Source organism: Lynx rufus, unplaced genomic scaffold (assembly GCF_022079265.1).
Source record: "Lynx rufus isolate CCGP_SWC_20201006 ecotype Redwood Valley unplaced genomic scaffold, mLynRuf1.p SCAF_27, whole genome shotgun sequence".
Classification (NCBI taxonomy): Eukaryota; Metazoa; Chordata; class Mammalia; order Carnivora; family Felidae; genus Lynx; species Lynx rufus.
The window spans coordinates 565553-586328 of NW_025814842.1; the positions used below are offsets into that span (position 1 = coordinate 565553).

The 20776-nt window shown below is 51.5% G+C and overlaps 1 protein-coding gene across 10 annotated transcripts in view; it reads left to right on the forward strand.

Annotated features, from left to right (window-relative positions):
- The window catches only part of SUN1 (Sad1 and UNC84 domain containing 1), a 52697-nt gene that overhangs the window by 5886 nt on the left and 26035 nt on the right, over positions 1-20776 (forward strand). For 3 of the 10 annotated variants that reach the window (XM_047089392.1, XM_047089398.1, XM_047089399.1), the window contains exons 1-6: positions 6746-6827; positions 8975-9066; positions 15713-15901; positions 17323-17507; positions 18481-18507; positions 18614-18790. In XM_047089392.1, coding sequence (XP_046945348.1) covers positions 6795-6827; positions 8975-9066; positions 15713-15901; positions 17323-17507; positions 18481-18507; positions 18614-18790 — 703 coding nt within the window. In that variant the 5' untranslated portion in view covers positions 6746-6794. Of the gene's footprint in view, positions 1-6743; positions 6828-8974; positions 9067-15712; positions 15902-17322; positions 17508-18480; positions 18508-18613; positions 18812-20776 lie in introns of those variants that run through there. The other 7 variants (XM_047089391.1, XM_047089396.1, XM_047089397.1 and 4 more) reach the window with 5 other exon arrangements.

Consider the following 20776-nt stretch of genomic DNA (forward strand, 5'->3'; position numbering starts at 1 on the left):
TACCAGAAGACACTCATTTTTAGCCTGGTGCTTCGCAGATGGGAGGACAGAGCATCAAAAGGGTCATTGAGAACTGTGTGCATTAAGTGTTTACGTTCATGGCACAACTAAAATCCTATAATTGCTGTTGCCAATTACAGTTGGAAATAAAACAAAGCTGATACAGCTGTTTTGATCAGATGAGGAAACAGGAAAAGTGTTTTGAATGCATTGGGAAGAATGAGGTGGCCCAGGTATGCATGACCCTCCCTGTCCATGCACGTGTGTAGCTCTCGACCGTGGTTTTGCCAAGCACACTGATGAGCAGTGGAGACCACTGAGGGACTCGAGGGTTTTCAGTCTAAAGGCACGCAGCAGTGAGTGCCCCACGGTGCAGACACCTACGAAGGGTTCATTGGCTCAGAGAGTTCAGGGTTGAGGTGGAGGGAAAGACCCATTAATAGGTAGTTATTACAGTTTCTGTCAAGTGAGGGCTGCTGGGGAGCACTAAAGCTAGCATCTAACTTGGACATGGGGGTTGGGAGCTCCAGGAGAGCTTTCTGGAGGCGGTGTCTCAGCTCTGAACTCCAAGGATGAGTAGAAGGTAGCCAGGAGCATTTGGGGTGGAAAGAGCCCAAGGGAATGAGGACGGGGAATCAGGAGGACATCCCAGACGAGGGAAGAGTGTAGGAACAGTGTGTAAATGGGATAAGGAGAGGAGGGTTGTCTGGAGTCCAGGCTTTCAGTGAGGCTGCCCTGTGGATTGCTGGCAGATGGCGAGGGGAAGTGGGGCGTCTGGGTGGAGGGTTCTGTGCATTCAGTCTCTTACGTCTTGTGTCTGGGTGCTAGGGAGCCATGGTGGCATGTGAAGGCAGTGAGGTGGTTGATCTTTTTGTAGACAGAGTATTCTGGCTTGAGGGGGCGGGTCTAGAGGGCGGAACTAGTCAGCAGTGCCTGCCGGAAGCCAGCAGGAGATGGCAAGCAGGGGGAGCAGGACTGAAGAGGGGGTGAGCCACTGGAAGGAGAGAAGCAGGCTGGTGGGTGATCTGGACAGCCTGGATTTAGTTATTGCAGACCATCCTGATGGAAATGCTCAACACAAAGTAAAGTTGGACGCTTGCCTGACTTAGACACGAAGGAATTACGGGTTAGGTAAATCAAGTCAGAGTAATAGAATCCGTAACAGACTCTTCGTGTGTTCTCGGGTCGGGGGAGGCCTTTCTGAGCCCGATGGACATGAGAGTCAGGGAAGGACTGACAGCACAGCCCAGGTCACACCGTAGGCCAGTTCATTGGCAAATGGGGACGTCCCAGGCCTGTGTGACGCGTATGGTTGACATCCTATAAAACAGTAAGAAAAAGGCAGACCTCCCAGTTGGGTCTTCCTCCCGTGTCACAGTGGCCGCACGCACGCGGTCCGAGCTCCCAGTGGCGGTGCCATCGGGCGTGGGGGAGCCTGGGAAACGACGCCCAGTTGTTGCTGGTGGAAGTGACGCCTCGGGCAGGCCTGCTAACTGTGTTGGTTGTAAGGGGGTGTGGTGACTTCCGGGTGTGAAGCAACACAGTAAAGCTATGTTGTCGGTGCCCTGAGGTCTCAGATAAAGGACTGTCTATGTTAACATGTACAGATAAGTGGCTTGACTTCGGGCTTTTGCTGAAACGTCATGATAATCCCAATGTGAGAGGAAGCGGGCTTGTTATTTAAAAAAAGCCCTTATCATCAAGAGCCCTTATCATCGGGAGATGTAAGGGGTGCAGAGAAGCAATCACCTTCTCTACAAGCCCAGAGCTGTGTTGACGAAAACAAACCCATCAGCCTTGTCTCTTCCTGTGTCTTACATTCCTCGCCAAGAGAAACTTGCCTTGGCTGAAAACTATCTCTCAGTGCAGACTTGTTGCTGCTGATGACTCTTATGGAGTCCTTCTACCCTGTGCCAGGCAACACGAGCAGGCTCGGGGCCGTCACTAGTCCACTGCTTGGGTGACACTCCCATTTGATGGCACCACGCAGGTGTAAGTGCACCGTCATTCCCCTTCGCTCTGGGGTCTCTCGGCTGAATTTCAGAGCCTGCTTCACAAATGAAGACCAGAAAAGCCTTTTTTTTTTTTTTAATTGTACTTACTGGGTTAGTTGTTGAAATTACAAGACCAATACCTACTCTTTAAAAAAATTGTTGAGCAGAGCAGAAGAGTGTAAATGAAACGTGGAAGTCCCATTCTCTATAATTTTACCATTAAGTTTAGTGGTGTCTTCTACAAGTTTAAAAAACATTGAAATACGCGCGCGCGTGTGTGTGTGTGTGTGTGTGGATATAGACAGTATGTACATACACATAACATTTAGCATTCTGTGAGGGCCTTTCAAGTATTTTTGTGTTAGTCGTTTGTATCTGATTCACTATTTTATTTTTAACCTTTTTTTAGTTTTTAAATGTTTGTATTTGAGAGAGAGCACTAGTAAAGGAGGGGCAGAGAGAGAGGGAGACACAGAATCAGAAGAAGGCTGAAGGCTCTGAACTGTCAGCACAGAGCCCTATAAGGGGCTCAAACTCACAAGCTGCGAGATTGTGACCTGAACCAAAGTCAGTTGCTTAACCTACTGAACCACCCAGGCGCCCCTGATTCACTGTTTTAAATACCCAGTTCATTTTTAGGATTCTGAGTTAGCATGAATTATAGTATTTCATAAACTAACATTGTTCTGTTTCTTAAGATAAAAACAGATGAATGCCAATTTCTAACCCAAATTATGATTTTTTTATACTTAGACTGCATTATGCTTTTTTTTTTTAATCTGTAGGCAGAAATAACGTGTTTTTATTAGTCTCTACATTATCTAGTTTTAACAGGATTAAGATCTGAGCAGAAGAGTTCCATTAAGATTTAGTTCTAATTTTTAAAGACTCATTTTAGTTTGAAAAGCAATTCATATTTGCAGAGGACTTAACAAATGGAACACCCAGTTGCAGGGCAGCTGCCCTTTGAAAACAGAGCCCTGGGTGATTACGGGCGGGTGAGGGTGGCGTTAGAACGCTTGTTAGGCGTGCATGCACGTCCTGGGGCCACTGTGGGCCTGCCTTGTGCGGCAGGAGCCCTGTGCCGTCAGCACAGAACGTCCCTCTGGGACGGCTCTTGTGGCAGATGGCGGTGTCTGGAGCTGCGCCCAGAGCTGGGAGGAGAGTCTGTCACTGTCCCCTTTGATTGCCGCTGTCCCCGTGGACAGGTCATGGACGAGAGCCGCCAGTTCTGACCTTTGCCTTGGGGAGAGGGCCGCTTTGCACAGGGATGATGAGGTGGACCCACGGCAGGTTGTTTCTGGGGATTTCCGGTCGGAAAGCTGCACTGGTCTGTTCCGCTTGGGCTCGTTGAGTCTCAATCCACTTGACCTGTCCATCTCTGTAGACAGTGCTTTATACACCGTTACCGACTGGGTGGTGCAGTTGTGGTCTGTAGGGTGAGAGGAGGTTCTTGTCTCCAGTTTTTCTTTAGAACGGATAGCGTTTCCTAACAAATTATTGTGTGCTGATATTTCAGAGATATTAGTTTTTTGTCTCTGGCTTTGCCTTTCGCTTGAAGCTCTGTTTTCAACCTTGTGTGACTTGTAATTTTCATGATTTTTCAGGCATGTTTTCTGGATGGTTAGTAGATTAGTACGGACATTCTAAATAGTAAAAATTCAAATTATATGTGCTCATAGAACTAAAATTCATTCTTTTTAACATATACGTATTTAAATATATATATATAAATATATTTTAGAGAAAAAGAGAGTGAAAGTGTGCGTGAGCAGGGTATCGGGCAGAGGGAAGGAGAGAGAATCCCAAGCAGGCTCCATGCTCCCACTTCCGCAACCCTGGGATGGTGACCTGAGCCAAAATCAGGAATGGGATGCTCTACAGACTGAGCCACCCAGGTGCCTCAAGTTCATTCTTGGTTAAAGCATTGAAGAACAAAAACTAAGCTATATGTTTTCATCTCTATCATATGATATCAGTAGAACCATATGTACTCAAGAGGCATTAAAGGAGAAGCATTGTGTAACTTAAGAGTATTTTATATTGATTGATTGATTGATTGATTGATTGGCTTCTTGCCCAGCGCAGAGCCCAGTGTGAGGCTCGAGGTCACAACCCTGAGATCAAGACCTCAGCTGAGATCAGGAGTCGGATACTTAACCGACTGAGCCACCCATGTGGCCCTTAACGGTAAAAAAAATTTTTTTTAATCTGATTTTAGAAGCCTGCTAAGAACTGCATGTTTATAAAGATACTCAGTTCCTTAGGTTTGTAGCCAAAGTTCAGCCTAAACAGAGGACCTATCCTTTGCCTGAGTGTGCTGACTTGCATGCTGTCTTAGCCACTCGGCAACCAAGAGCAAGGGAGACACTTGGGGTGATGTAGGGGCGTACTCCTTCCCGCTTGCACAGGCCGCTCTTGGCCCTCTGGCCCCTGAGCTTAGAAAGCTGCCCCTTCTGAAGAGGCTTCTCTTAGTAGGGCAGAGGAGGCCCCTCCTGCACTGTGGGGCTCTTACCCAAGCCCCCTCGTGCAAATCTGCCAGGCGGGACAGCCTGGGGGAGTCCTGCCCTGGGGCTCTGGGCCTGCAGATGGGGCCTGACAAGGCCCTAGCAGTCAGCACAGGACGCTTTGAGAAGGGAGCAGCCTGGAAGGGACTGGGGAAATGAGGGCAGTGGAGCCTGGACCGTGTCCCTCTTTGTAGCACATCTGTTTGCAAAACGTCGACCTCAAATTCTTTCCAGGGTTTTCTGATGTCATTGAAGACGTTTCCAGTCTGCTTTTTCACCTACCGTTCGTGTGATTTCCCTTGGGTCTCAGGCTGAGCCTGGTGGGGGCAGGGCTGCGGTACAGTAGGAAGATTAAGGTTACGTGTGGACTTGACTTAGTGATGGAAATGGAAGCTGGGAACAGCATTTGGAAAATGCTTAGCACTTAGGTTTAGTTATCAGTGGGTCTAGTATCAGAATTGCTGCTTTGCTGTTACGCGTTCCTATCCGCTTCTGGGAGAGGGCTGGCCTCGCAACCTGTCGACTCCGGGCCGGAGCTGTCCGAGCTGCCTGGTCGACTTTGTGTTTTATTTAGGCTGGGGGTTGAGTGCATCTTCCACCTCTAGAGTTGCTAACTGAAGAAAAACAATCTGGTTTTTAAAAGGTTTAAAATACAGGCTATCTAACTTTATTCTACAAAATACTAAAGCTAGTATCTGAGTGTTTGTCATGGTCACTGCCTTACGTGCATTATTTCATTTAATCCTTTCTGCTTTAGGGGCACCTGGGTGTCTCAGTCGGTTGGGCGTCCGACTTCGGCTCAGGTCATGATCTCACAGTTCGTGAGTTCGCGCCCCGCGTCGGGCTCTGCTGACAGCTCAGAGCCTGGAGCCCGCTTCGGATTCTGTGTCTCCCTCTCTCTCTGACCCAACCCCATTTGTGCACTCGCGCGCTCTCTCTCTCAAAAATAAAAAAAAATTAAAATCCTTTCCACTTGATTTCATTTTCATCCTGTAATTATTTTTAATGCTCACGTTTCATGAAGGGAACTGAGGAATAATTTCAGTGTTCTGGAGCCATCGTACGATCTGTTTGAGAGGGAGGGAAAGAAGGGAAGAGCGGGGTCCATGGAGGGAAGGAGCCAGATAAATCTAGTAACATTAACCATCACCTCCAGTAATTCTGTTCTGCAGTGAGCTTGGGAGAGGGCCGGAATCACCCCCCCCCCCCCCCCCCCCGGAGACTGACCAGCGCTGCCTCCTCGCACGTTCTGCTGTGCGGGAGTTTGACCCCCGTGTGCTTCTCCAGGGAGAAGTGGTTTTCTGGGCTGTGGAGTAAGCGGTGGCAAAAACACCTCCCGGGGCCACGGGTCTGATTAAGCCGGGGCCAGATACTGCGTAGAGTTTTAGACTTAGGTGCATCTCACTGAAAAGCATGAGGTGAAATTCACGTGATTATAGGAGTGGGTGGGAAAAGGTCCCACTTAGTGGTGAGTGACCACACCCTCACCCTCGTGCCGTCGTAGCCGGTGAGCCGTGAGCATCCTGGTGTGTCCTCCACCGTCCCCTCCTGTCTTTCCTCCAGAGCCAGGCTGCCGGCTGTTCCTAGAGCCTGGCGTCTGTCCACACTGGCACCCTCTTGAGGGTGTCGTGTTCGGGCATTTTGTTACGTTTGTATCTCCTCTCATCAGACGTTTCACCCAGAGTCAGCCAGCGGGTCTGCTGCTCCCCAGGTTCCCTGTCCCTCTTCTCACCTGTCGGATTTTTGACACCCTCTGCTGGAATCCTGTCATTCCTAGGATTCCTGCCACAGGCAGCAGCTGTGCATGGTTCTGGGCTTGAAATTATTTCAGCGACAAGAAATTAAATTTATTTGCAAGTTGTGTCACAAGGCCCACATTAAACCTGGCTACAGGTGGGATGGCTCTCAGCTTTGTCGTCGGGCTCGTCGAGTGGCTCAAAATGGTGGTAGCTGGTCGTCCACCCCTGTTAGCTTCTTAAAACACCATTTGTCGTGCATTAGAAATTAGTGTAGTTCTTGTAGTGGGATAAAAATGTGAGAACATGTAAATGTAACTTTTCAAGTAAGGCTGTGAGTTCTCGCCTATGCCCTCGCCAGGGCCCGGAACCGCCGCCTCTGTGCTGAGTCACAGGCCGGAGTCCCTTCGGCCCTCAGTGGCCTTGTCAGGGGGAGAGCCGCCCCTGCTCCACGCTCGGAGCCTCCCACGTGTCAGCCGCCGCAGTCAGCCAGCGGGGCCGAGCCCGAGCTGGGACCGAGCCCAGATCTGCAGGCCTCTGCCCCTGTTCTCAGCTGAATGCTCTCATGTCTGTGCGTCCTGATCTCTGAGGTGACTGTTCAAGTACTTGCCTGGGGGGGGGGGGGGCGGGGGGGGAGGCGTCTGCCGTTCGTGTTTGTCACACTGATTTCTGTAAACTTCAGGGAAACGTAAACCAACCCAAGACACCGTTCACTGAGGATGTATCGAATACCAACTGTAGCACAGTTGGTGGAAATTAATGATGATGGTAACTTGACACTGAGGTTTAATAATGTCGGTAGAGCAGGTATTGGAGAACGTTAGGGTGAAAGGTCACTGGGAATGAAGTTGGAAAGTTTGGGTTTTGTTAATCATTGAGTAAGAGGGAATAAAAAAGTTAGTCCGTTTCCACCCTGGAGAGTGAGAACAACTATGGGGTATTTATATAAGCGTTTCATGGTTGCTTAGTAAGTTCCCGGTGCGAGTTGGGGTAGTCAGAAGCCGCGGTTACGCTGCGGGGCGTGGCTTGCGATCCGCACCGGCAGGTGAGCCGCACTCGGAGGGCTGTGGGGACGAGGCCGCCTGGCTGTGCCCTCCTGCCGCGCCCGAGCCCGGACTCTGGCCTGGACTCCCACGTGGGCCGGAGGCGACTCTAGGAGGTCGGGCGGGGGCACGCTGTAAGTGGCCAGAGGTCATTTGTCTGTAGCCCGAGGGTTAAGTGCGCGTTTAGAGGGCCAAATAACGTGTTTGTTCCGTGGGCCAGTAGACCGAGTCCCTGAGAAGCTCGGAAGAGTGTTGAAAAGTTTTTTACATGCAGGAGTTCTGTGTGTTTGTTCACATTAGTAGGCACGGTACAATTTTTATAACATAAACAATGCTTTTTATTTCTGTGGTTCTTAATCCTTTAAAGAATATTTGGATTGTTAGAAAATGATGTGAATTGAAGTACTTTTGGTTTGGTTTATAGGAGACAGTCATTTACACATAAGTATTTTTTGTCCAGGCTGGTCTGTATTTTTAGTTTTATCTTCCTTAGATTTTTCAACAATGGGTTATGATTCACATTACTACTATGAGGTGTGTTTTTTGTTTTTTGTTTTTTTTTAATTTGGAGTGTGTGTGGGTGTGTGGTGAGTGTGTGTGTGAGAGAGAATATTTTTAGCCAGAGGAAAGTTTGAGTCATTCCAGGGAAATTTAGATGACAATCTGAAAAACAGGGTGCTCAAAACGTGTTTTTAAGATTTTATTTTTTATTATTTATTATTTTTTTGAAAGCGGGCTCTGCGCTGACAGCAGAGGGCCTGATGTGGGGCTCGAACGCGATGAACCTCGAGATCATGATCTGAGCGTAAGTCAGTCGCTCAACCGACTGAGCCACCCAGGTGCCCCTTAAGATTTTACTTTTAAGTAATCTCTACACCCAGTGTGGGGCTCAAACTTATGGCCCCAAGATCAAGAGTCGCATGCTCTACTGACTGAGCCAGTCAGGTGCCCTAAAACTATTTAATTAAAAAAAAAAAGTTCTTTTGGGGAAAAATAAAAGTGTAAGCAGTGCCTTGAGCTCATGTGTCGATCAGCCTGCAGTTTTCTGGTTCTGAGGTGCTTGGAAAAGCGTCAGCATCTGTGATAAGTGTCTGACCGGGGACTAAGGATCCCTTCTATTTTTTTTTTTTAGGTAGTTTGTTTTGTTTTGTTTTGTTTTGTTTTGTTTTGTTGTCCTTTTTCAGTAATCTCTACGCCCAGCGCGGGACTCAAGCTCACAACCCTGAGATCAAGAGTTGCATGCTCTTCCAACTGAGCCAGCCAGGTGCCCCAAGAATCCCATCTGTTTTAGTTAACAACAACGAGAACTTATTACATAAGAAAGAGAACATTTTGACACCTTTAAGAATTTAAAAATACATTTTGAAAAGGGTCTGAGTCACTTTCTGTATTCTTCTGAAAGTGCCCCAATTTTCGTAACTATAAGTGAGTTGATCTCGGGTTTCCCCTCTTACTCCCAGGGTATGTTGCTGTAGGAAACTATGCCTAACATAAGGGTTTGTAGCGATGAGAAGATTTTGTCTCCTTTGTCTAAAAAATAAAAAACAAAGAACGACTAGCTTTGTTTTACTAAAATCTTGGTGGTGACGTTTTGGTCACCGACTATGTGCCGTGGGTTGGCTGTGACAGACAGCACTTCTCTTTGTTTCTACCCTCCTAACACCCTGCATTGCTTTCTCCCCCACCTTCTGCAGTATGAGACCGTGACCATGGACTTTTCTCGGCTCCACATGTACACCCCTCCTCAGTGTGCGCCCGAGAACACCGGCTACACGTACGCACTCAGGTGAGCGTGCCTGCGTTCCGTCGCCCTCCCGGTCGCCTCCCGCCCCTGAATGCCGTGGATTTGTGGGCGCTTCCTGCTGCTTGCAGCCACACGCTGTCTTCTGAAAGTGAAAATTTCTACGGAGTTTATATCATACTATGGCTTTGCAAAACTGCTAAACTGACATGGAAATTGTGAGGTGGTTTTGAAAACCGAACATTTCTGATGACTCAGGGATGAGTCATTGCAAATGTACTGCTGTTTCGGACCCCACCCAAGTGGCTGTGGTCTCTAGAATAAATCTTTGTGGTTATGGGTAGGGTTTTGTGATTTATACCGATGGCTGGGTATTTTAAAGTTAGTAGAAATAACCTGGAAAATGATTTGCCTTTGAGAGGAGGTATCCTAAGCAGAATTTTGATGAAGCCCGAGGTTTGAAGAACACGGCTTTTCTCAGATGCGAGGTTTTCAGTTTTTATTCTGACATGATACTGAAGTTCACGGCTAAGTCTAAGAGTTGCTGAGTAGCCCTTTGCATGTCTAGTTCACCAGGTAGGAGTGATTATTAAGATGGATTATAAAATATGGGATTGTGCCAAAGGAAAATACACTACCGGGTGGGTTAGGGTTTGGCAGTTAGGAAAGCTGTTGTGGGGGTCCCTGGGGGGTTCAGTGGGTTAAGTGTCCACCTTCAGCTCAGGTCGTGATCTCGTGGTTCACGGGTTCGAGCCGCACGTCAGGCTCTGTGCTGATAGCTCGGAGCCGGGCGCCTGCTTGGGATTCTGAGTCTCCCCCTCTCTCTGCCCCTCCCCTGCTCGTGCTCTGTCTCTGTCTCTGTCTCAAAAATAAACATTTAAAATTTTTTTTGAAAAAGAAAAAACACCTGTTGTGTTCTGGAAAGACCTTTAAGGCACACGAGGAAAATGCTCATGTAATTTTTTTCAATGACTTGTCTTCTAAAAGGGAAAAATATAATTTAAAACTTAAGAAAATCGGAAGGTATTTTAACAAAGATGCTTTTGTTTCTTAATTTGAGAGTGAGTGCCTGAGCAGAGCAGAGGCAGGGGTGGGGTGGGGGGAGAGAGGGCGCATGCACCAGAGAGTATCATAAGCAGTCTCCATGCTCAGCATGGAGCCCAACGTGGGGCTCAATCCCACGAAATCAAGAGTCAGATGCTCAGACGACTGCGCCACTGAGGCGCCCCTGGCAAAGATGTTTTTGCAGCGTTTTTAACAGTGTTTTTTAACAGTGTTAGTCAAACGTCACATTGAATGATTGCGTTTTTTTAAAATTTTTTTTTTCAACGTTTATTTATTTGTGGGACAGAGAGAGACAGAGCATGAACGGGGGAGGGGCAGAGAGAGAGGGAGACACAGAATCGGAAACAGGCTCCAGGCTCCGAGCCATCAGCCCAGAGCCTGACGCGGGGCTCGAACTCACGGACCGCAAGATCGTGACCTGGCTGAAGTCGGACGCTCAACCGACTGTGCCACCCAGGCGCCCCAAATGATTGCGTTTTTATTCACGATTCTAGATCATTGACTGTTTTTGTCAAAAGTTCTGAAATATGTTAGAACAAAGGGAGTGGGCCAACTCAAAACTGTTCCTTGTTCTGTATTGTGGAGCATAAAAATAATTACTCTCGGTTAATTATTTTTAGCTTTTATAACCTATTTTAAATACAGTTTTTTAAAAACGCACACGTGTGGGTCTCTGCACCGGGAAAGTCGCCCGGCTAATTTCGGTGCACTCGGCCCTCCTCCGGTGAGATGTGGGCGTAGACGCGGAAGTGTGGGCGGACCAAAGTGGCAGAGGCGGCCGGTGTGCTTGGTGCACCGTGCTGGGAACTTAGACTTGGAGGGCACTGGGAACCCGGCAAGGGCGTTAAGCCGGGAGCCACGTGACCAGGCTGGTGCTTGGAGGGACTGCAGCCTGCAGGGGTAGGTAGGGCGGGTGGGGACGGCCCGGAGACCATGGCGGGCCCCGAGGTGTGACGCTGTGGTGGCCTGTACAAGGGGCCCGGCCCAGCTTGGGTGGCTGGGGTGGAGATGAAGGAGGGGAGGGCGGGGACAGCGGGGCGGTCTGTGGGTGGCGGGTTCTGGTCTGGGCAGCTGCGTGTAGTGCAGGACCGGGCGCCGGGTGGCAGGTCGCGAGGCGAGTGTCCGGCGGTCGTGGTGGATGGAGCCCACGGCTGAGGCCCCGCGGCCCCCGGGGCGGCGGGAGGGGACCTGCCCCTGCCTGTTTGTCTCTGGTCTTTCCACTTGCGTCACCGCTGTGTTCCCCTGTCTTTGAAACCTGCCTGTGCCACCCGGCTGTACCGGAAGCCACCTGACCTCACTGCATGTCCCTCCCTCCCCCGTCCTGAGCCCCACTTTGACACATGCGCCCCACGGCTACCTGGGCTGGTCCTTCCCCTCAGTTCTGGGGACTCTGCACCCCGGCCCACGGCTGTCTGGCCCCGCCCCGATCTTCCCCCTTAGCCCCTGAGTACCCACCTAGAGGGTCCGCCACCATCCTGGTCGGTCCGTTTGTTTAACTGAAATGTTTTCCTGCTGTGGAGACTGTTAGGTGAAAGTCAGGGGTGGTGGTGGTAATAAGCCCCTGTGCCTCCTCCCACCTTCTGCTGTTTGGCGCTGGGCCCCTTCCCTCCCTCCCTCTCCGGTGGATTGTTCTGAAGCAAATCTTCACAGGATGCTTGCTTATTTATTTATTTATTTATTTATGTTTATTTTTTGAGAGAGAGCGAGCATGAGCACGAGTGGGGCAGGGGCAGAGAGAGAGAGGGAGACACAGAATCCCAAGCGGGCTCCAGGCTCCAAGCTGTCACCACAGAACCCGACGCGGGGCTCGAACCCACGATGTGTGAGATCATGACCTGAGCCGAAGTCGGGCACTTGATCGACTAAGCCACCCAGGCACCCCTAAAAGATATTTGAAAAACATGGGGCGCCTGGGTGGCTCAGTTGGTTAAGCCTCCGACTTCGGCTCAGGTCATGATCTCGCGGTCCGTGAGTTCGAGCCCCGCCTCAGGCTCTGTGCTGACCGCTCAGAGCCTGGAGCCTGTTTCCGATTCTGTGTCTCCCTCTCTGTCTCTGCCCCTCCCCTGTTCATGCTCTGTCTCTCCCTGTCTCAAAAATAAATAAAACGTTAAAAATAATTTAAAAAAAAAAGATATTTTAAAAACAACTAGCCAAAATACAAGTATCACACCAAAAAGCCCCTGGTAACTTAAAACAACCCCTCATATCTCTGTAATACACCAGACGGTCGGTGCTCCAATTTACCAGATCCTCAGTTTTGCTTGAAGTGAGCCTAAGCAGGATTTTCCTATAGTACCTATTTGCTTCCTGTGAGACGGTGGTTAGATGCGGAGGTTCGATCAGTCCCAGGTTTAGTTTGTTGGCATGACTGCGCACTTCCTTCCTGTTGAGGGTGTGCGGAGGCTGCCCAGTGCTGGCGGCTGGGCCACACCACCGCTGAGGAGCCCCCACAGCCCCCCACACGATGGGGATGCAGCCACAGGGACACTGCTTGGGCAAGAGGCAGACTTTCCCAGAAGCCCATCGAGACCCACTCTCCCCACCACCCCATTCCCCGCCTCACCCCCGCCCCCTGACACACACACAAAACAGAGGAGGAGACCCAGGTCAGGTGGCAGCCCGTGCCCCGGAGGCCGGCAGCCTGGAAAAGTCCGTGTCTGACCGTGTCAGCCTCCCGTAAGTGCGCCGCGGTCTCTGCCATGGAAACCAAGAGAGCAGAGTATTTCGAGAAGGTGGGTCCCGTGCCAAAGTGGTGGGACTGGGACACGGGCCGTGAATTCAGCCCCGTGGGAGGCCATGGGCAGAGGCAGCAGCAACGGGGGCAGGAGTCGGAATGAAACGGGTTGAGGAGTGAGTGTAGACAACTCTTACAACAAGCGTGGCTGGTTGGGAGGAGAAAGGGCCCGGCTCTGTTTAGGGTCGTTTTTCTCCACCGTGGGGACAGGTGAGTGTCTAGGTGCTGATGGTTGGGCACCACAGGGAGTTTGAAGAGTTCGGAGAGAGAAGAGGTACCAGATGGAGAAGGTCTTCTGGAGAGTGGGAGAGATCCGGTCCAGAGTGCGCAGGTGGGCGTTAGGGTGGCACGTCTGCTGTGGTCGGGAGGGGGAGGAAGGGCCGTCTGAACGTGGGTCCTTCACAGGCTCCCCTGAGAGGAGTCGGCAGTTCTCTGGTGCGGCTGGTTTGCTGAGGAGCCGGAGGAGGAGGCGAGGCGGGAGGGAGGAGGCCTGCCGGGGCAGGGGTGGCCCCCGAGCGCCACTGGTGCAGAGGGCCATGGGCTCGGCGGCGTGCAGCCGTCGGCACCGTCCAGGGGCACAGCCGGGACTGAGGCACCGACAGGGCAGGGGAGTCGCCGGGTCGGGGTGCTGTGACCATAATCCCGATTGGAGCCCCGGGCGAAGCTGAGGGACCGCGTTGGTGGAGGATCCCGGCCGGTGGGTGACGAAGGGTCAGGGGTCAGATGGGCGGCCACTGGGGTCACACACCCAGGTCAGCAGAACTCGGACCCGTGGAGGTTTGGTCAGATTCCTAGAATTGCCCCCTTGTGGGCCTTGCTTTGCCCACTCGCCCCTGCCCAGTGGCCGAACTGCTCATTTATGACCACTTTGCTCCGCGCGGCTCTGGCGGGAGGCAGGACCACCTGCCCCGTGGCGCTGCCCTGTTTCGCGCCTTGTGGCTACCGCGTGTCCGTATTTTCCAGCTTTCGATGGTGGTAGATTTTTTCCTGGCCTTTTAATTAAACGTGCATCTAAGGGCGCCTGGGTGGCTCAGTCGGTTGAGTGTCTGACTTCGGCTCGGGTCATGGTCTCATGGTTCGTGGGTTCGAGCCCCATGTCGGGCTCTGTGCTGACAGCTCAGAGCCTGGAGCCTGTTTCGGATTCTGTGTCTCCCTCTCTGTCTGCTCCTACCCCGCTCATGCTCTCTCTCTCAAAAATAAATAAAGATTAAAAAAAGTTTTTTAAGTGCATCTGAGTAACATATTTTTAAAACAGCATTTGATTGATGAAGGAACAAAACTAAAAGCTGCTCTGAAGGATTCAGTCTGTTATTTTCTTTGGGGTCTTTCTGGCGTCTCCTTTTCTATCCTAGTATTAGAATAAAGTACCTTAACAGCACACTTGCTAGGGTGGGTCCCCGGACTATAGCATCGACAGAGGCGTGGGTACCGAATGCATTAGACGAGCGTCCCTGGGTATGACCAGACAGGTGGGTCCAGACTGAAAGGACCCATTGCCCCACTTGGTCTCAGCCCCAAAGGTTCCCACTGTTAACAGTTTGAAGAGAACTTTCCGGGTCTCTGTGACTTTACCTACCTCTGTATGTATGAGAATACGTGCTTCTGGGGTTTTTTATGGGGTTCTTTTGTGTTTTAAGTAAGCTTTAGGCCTGACGTGGGGCTTGAACTCAATGACCCCGAGAGCAAGAGTCTCATGTTCTACTGATCCCATGTGGTTCTGTTTTATAGTTGGTTTTAACATAAATAAGATGATAGTAGGATATTTTCCTTTAACAGTGTATGCAGATCTTTCATGATTTTTAACAGCCTCACAGTGTTCTAGAATTCGGACGTATCCCAGTTTATTGAACCATTCCCCTGCTGATGGACAGTTCCTATCGTCTGCCGTTGTAATACTCTTGTACTTCCTTCTGCTCGGGGTCTTTCTAATGACACTAACAGGGATCTGGGACACCCTCTGCTGGCAGAGGCACCCCAGGTTCTGTGTTGGAAAGCCGGGACCCCTTCCACACAGTACAGTATTGTAGTGTCCCCACGTTGGAGCCCCCGGGGCCCGTGGGGTGGGCTGGGAGGTGGAGGTCTGTGCACGTTGGCCGCTTGCTTGCTTCCACACGTTTCTGTCGTGGTCTAGCTTGACCACGCAGAGACACACCTGGTCTAATACGTTTATCGTAAACGTGATCCTGAAAATATTTTTCTAATAAAACATAAGGCTAAAATGCCATTAGCCTTCTTGGTTTCCTTGAGAGACTCCTGGTTCCTGCTGAGTTTTAGACTCTCCGCCCAGTCTGCTCTCCCAGGCAGGAGTGGTTTTCCCTTGGCCTCCTGGATGCCTCCTTGTGGGTTAATATTTCTTGATTTAGAAGAAGTTGCTAACGACACAGAAGAATGTATCTTTTGATTTAAGGTGATTCCACGGAAGGGTATTGAAGTGACTTTGTCATGAGCTTGTCTCTGGCTTTATGGTGAGTTAGACGCAAAGTAGCTTTACGGTTCAGCGTCTTGCCGTTTGCGTTTCTCCTCACAGTGGATTAGATGCCGTGTGGTCACTGTCTCCTGAACTGCTGTGTCAGGCGTGGAGTCTATTGTAAATGCATTCTGATTTTCAGTGATCTTGACACAGGTCCGCATAGTGGAGTTCTTATGAGCGTGTCCTGAAGCAGTTCTTAGGGCCAGCTCTAGAGCGAAATATCTGGGCGCCTGGGGATTTATTTCACAGAGGGTGTGGCCAGAGCGTCTGTGGTGACTTCGGCTTTGTAGAAAAGTCATCACGCAGTCATGGCTATTTTTCAGAATTTGCACTGGATTGTTATGTGTCCTGTTCATTATTCAGTTTGTTTCAGAAACTTCCGTCAGCGTTATTTACCTCTGACGAGTTTTTTTTCCTTCTAGTTCGAGTTATTCGTCTGATGCTCTGACTTTTGAGACTGAGCACAGATTGGACCCTGTGTTCGATTCTCCAAGAATGTCCCGCCGCAGTTTGCGCCTGGTCACCACAGCCTGTGCCACGGAGGACGGCCAGGCTGGGGACGCTCACTCCTGTGCCAGTAGCACTGCCTCCCTGAAGGACAGAGCGGCCAGGTAAGCACTGTCTTCCTTGTTACCGCACACGCTCTAACAACATTAAAACAGACGTACCAGCTTTTTGGTCTGTAGAACCACACTCTTGCACTTAAGTACACCCAGGAGACTCACACTGTCGTCGCTGTGCTACGGTGAGGACTGAACCTAATTCTGGACCGTGTGGCCTGTCTGGCGTGGACGGTCTCGTGCAGGCCACGGTTTCCAGTTTTGTGTTTGTACTCAGACTCGGGCAGGGGCGCGGACACCCTGGAACATGCTCAGTGCCCGTCCGCACGGCCGGCCTCGTAGCGGGAGCCAAATGCGGCTGTCCTCTGCTGTCATCCGAGGGGTGCCTTCCCCCGACGATTGCGTGGCACTGTGGCCACCGTGGATGAGCTCTGCGTGGTTAACAGCCATGTCTGTGTATTAAAGCCTGTGTGAACTAACAGATGCATCATGACGGCCAGCCGTTTGACTATGTTCACTCGATTCCTGAGCTTTGCACGTGCCCACCACCACGCGCATGGCCAAGAAGAAGCAGAGTGCACGATCTTTGTGCCATTTAAAGGTCGTGTTCTGTTGCTCACGTAAGAATGATGAGTCTCCGATGGAAATGGTCGTCTTTCACTCAGGAATGGGGTGGTTGTGTTACAAGAGGCGGTGAAAGGCCGGCTTGAAGCCAGGTGCCCTGCCGAGGTTCCCACGTGCCTCACACTCACTGTGGGTTGGTTAGAGGATGGGCCCGCGGTTCAGTGGGCTCATGAGTGGTCGTGAGCGCACCTGAGGGCTCCAGTCGGCTCCACGTGCGAGACGGGGCCTCAGCTGCCTGGCCTCGGCCCGCCTGTTTCTCTGCCGCCGGGCGATGCCACGATCGGTTTCCTGATGTGCCGTGTTCATGTGCAGACTTGTGTTCCTGTCCCCCCACTGCTCGTTCCCTTGAGGAGGGAGGTCCTCTCCCTGCCCCAGCTCGGTGCTTGGGGCTTTATTGTCTGTGCCAAACAGGAGGACAGAAATGAGGTTACAGCCTTTCCTCGCTGTCCTTAATGCAGGGCCGGCTTCACCGGGGACCCTGAAATAGTGCAGGATGTGCGTGTCTGTGCACACGCTTGTTCTAAAAAGCAGAAGGGTTAAGTTTATACATCATAATTTTTATTGTTAGGTCATTTTATTAGATTATTTTAAGTTTTAATCGCTTTGGGGTCATGGGGCCCAGAATACTCTGAAAACTGTCCTGTATGTACAATTTTAGAAGCAGCTCTGGGACCCTGGCTCAAGGATTCCTGTTGCAGGTTAATAAGCGTTTCATTACAGCAGAGAAGACATAAGGAAACGTTGCCTTAAAAATACTACATTCTTAAAGATTTTGTATCGGTAAAATGTAATCGTTTTGTATTTCTGAGAAGTCTGTCCACTTGTCCCTCGTGTTCCTTTCTTCTTAGAACCGCAAAGCAGCGCAGAAGTGCAAGCAAGCCGGCTTTTAGTGTCCACCATGCCTCCAGGCGGGTCGTGTCCTCGGCCGTGGGCCAGGGCGGCGCCGGCTCGCTGTCAGGCGCGGCCTGTGTGCGGCCTTCTGTGCTGGATGAGTCTCTGATCCGTGAGCAAACCAAAGTGGACCACTTCTGGGGTGAGTTCTCAGGTTGTCCTGGGGAGGAGGGAAGTCCCGGGCCAGGCTGTCCCTCTGCCCCGTACAGGGTGGGAGCCGCTCCTAGAAGACTCAAGGCGTTCCTCCAGACTCAAATACAGAACGCGGGCAGCGGCTTCCCTCTGCCGCTTCTGCTGGCCGCGCTCACGTGGAATTGTCCGTTGGGACGTGGAAGGCGAAGCGGTCTGGTAGTAGCCTGAGAACTCTCGTGCTAAGGGCGTGACTTGTGAGGCTGGCCGAGTACAGTTGTCACAGAGGTTCACCGGTGTGGTTTCGGGTTCAGACAGCTCTAAGCAGCCAGGCAGACACAGTATTCTCTAGTCACTGGGAAGCGGTCCACGTGGATGTCTTGACACTAGAAAGCAGCGTGGGCTCGTGAGCCTTCTTGACCTTAGGCAGCAACGGTGTGACCTGGTCCTTGCCGCTGACAGTGTGACGGCCACGGGGAGCCGCGGCTTTCAGAGGGACGTGGCTGCTTGCCTGTGTCCACTGGATGTTCACGGCGGCCCTTTTGAGAAGACGAGGAGATCCAGATTAGCTCCCAAAATGTTGTGTGCTAATTCGGGCAAGCCTGGGAGTCGGCGCTCAGCTGGCGAGGGTAGCTCATAGGCGGCACAGGGGGTGGACGCCACCGGTGAGGTTTCTGCCCTGCCGGTGCTTGAGGGAGCACGTTCTTCTCCCTTGATCCCTCCTCCGTGTCTGCCCTTGGGGTCCGCAGGTGTGCGTGTACAGGTGTGTGCTGTCTGCAAAGATGTGCTTTCTCCTGGAACCAAAAGACGGCGTCTGCATATGTCTGGAGGAGTTTCTGTTAGTTGTAGGCATTTCAGGAAGTGAATCTTGGCCGTTGTCAAAATGCCGACACATTAACCATTGTAACCTTTACTTTTTGTGTGTGTGGGTTTTGTTCTGATAACTCGAGCCCGTGAGCAGACACGCGTTTGTGTGTGTGTTTTAGGTCTTGACGATGACGGAGATCTCAAAGGTAATTATTTCAGTTCTTTTTTTAAATACGCTTTTCAAGACGGAAGTTTTTGTAGGTATCTGCAGGTTGTGATAAACAGGTTCCCTCTACTTTCTGAAAACTTCAGGGGGAAATAAAGCTGCCGCTCAGGGAAATGGGGATCTGGCAGCAGAAACTTTCAGGAGCAACGGCTACACCTGCAGAGACTGCATCCTGCTCTCTGAGCACAAGGACACGCTCACGGCACGCTCCACTGCCCACGGACTGTCGTCGCGAACATACTCGAGGGACGAGAGTCAGAAACGTGAGTCTGTCTCTCTCAAAGGTTAGAAAAAGATTGCATGTCCGAATATTTTAAGATATATATACATAACCCTACTTTTGTAGGCCTTTAGCATCCATCCACACTACTTTCTGTCATTGACTTGAATTCAAAACTGTGTGATAAAAGTTTAAGAAATGCGCCCAAGGGGCGCCTGGGTGGCTCAGTCGGTTGGGCTTCTGACTTCGACTCAGGTCATGATCTTGCGGTTCGTGGGTTCAGGGCCCGCGTTGCGCTCTGTGCTGACAACTCGGAGCCTGGAGCCTGCTTCAGATTCTGTCTCTGTCTCTCTGCCCCTCCCTTACTCGCTCTCTGTCTGTTTCTCTCTCAAATATAAATAAAATAAAATAAAATAAAATAAATACAACATAAAAAAAAAAATTAAAAAAAAAAAAGAAAAAGAAATGCGCCCCAAATTAGCTTTGTTCTTCCTTGTCCTCTTTGAATAAATTCATTTTCTGTGGCTTGTAGTTTTATACCCAGGAGTGCATGAAGTTCTGTGAATTTGAACTTCGGGTGAGCAAAGAAGAGTCCTTCCCTGAAACCGTAGTGGCGCCACGCGGCCACTTTATTTTCCCACGAGATCATAGGCGTTCCCACGTGTGGCGGGAACAGCTTCGTGGTGGTGCTTTGGCCTCGACGGCCACAGGGGCTTATGTGCAGGAGATGAGCAAAGTGTGTTCTGTGGTCTGTGCTGTTACTTCCGCTCCAGGGACGGTTCGGCTGGAACACGGGGCGGGGGCAGTCGTTGGGGGAGGCCCTCGCGGGAGGCAGTGGCCCTTCGCCCGGTGGAGGTGGGCCCCGTTCTGAGTCTCGGCTGCGCCCGCTCCAACAGGGAGGTCCTCGGAGGCGGCCCTGGAGGCGCTCGGCTGCCTCTCAGAGCTGCCAGGGCTGCGTGGCTTTTCCAGGCGGGCCTGCGGGCTTCCTCCTGGCCTGGCACTTCCGGCTCTACTCTTGGCCCGGGCCCCTGAGGGGAGCGTGGCTGCAGATCCCCGGCCAGCTTCCGTCCGTGACTCCTGCCCCGTGATTCCCGCTCACCTCCAGCATGGAGAGGCCAGGGAGCCATGGCCTTGTTCCCCAGCTTTCCGCCACTCCTCTGTTTAATGCAAGTGCCCACATGCTGGGCCAGACTCAAGGTCCTCCTCGGGAGGACAGGGCAGGGCCAGTGGCCAGGAGGGTGGCCCGTCATTTGTGTCTCGCCATGTTCCCGGCTGTGCCCCGCATGTAACGGCACGCGGTACTTTTCAGATGATTGTTTTGAGGTAATGAAGGATGGTCCCAGGACTGAGAGTTATTCCCATTTTAGCATCTTACCCTGTGGCTCAAGTTTCTGGTTTTGTCTACTGTAGGTCATTGACACTGTTGGCTCTAACCTAGCAGAATGGGTCGAAGGGGAGGGGGAGGGGCCGAACGGACACGAGGATTCTGTTCCTGGACCTTCCGGGTTGTGGAGCCAGTGTCACGGGGCGCTCTCCGCCCCTGGTGCTCTGGCCTGCGCCGCAGCCCCCTGCAGCGTGGCCATGCATGTCTTCTAGACCGGCGCACCAGGCATTAGCTTAGGAAGTTCGCTGGGAAGGGACGGGGCTAGCACCTGGACCCGGGTATCGTGCCTCCAGGGCGCTGTCCCCGAGATGCCACGCCACTTCCTGTGGGCTCACCATCCGGGGGAAAGCCCGGCACCTGACTAAACTCTGTGTCACCATCAAAGGTGCTGTGTGTGTGGCTACATTGAGGCTGCATTTTGAAGCCCGCCGTCACCCACCAAGTGGAACACAACGTCGTTCTTCAAGTGGAAGTGCGTTCCACAGCCATCGCCTGGTGCGGCGACGGTGCTTACATACTAGTGGGGATGGCCCCTCCCTCGTAGCATAGTAGAGGTCACGTGTGTCTGTTACCCACAGCCACCTGTCCTCATCCTGACGCTATAGGTAGGGGCCAGCGGCCTGAGCTCCGCTCGGATGGAGGAGC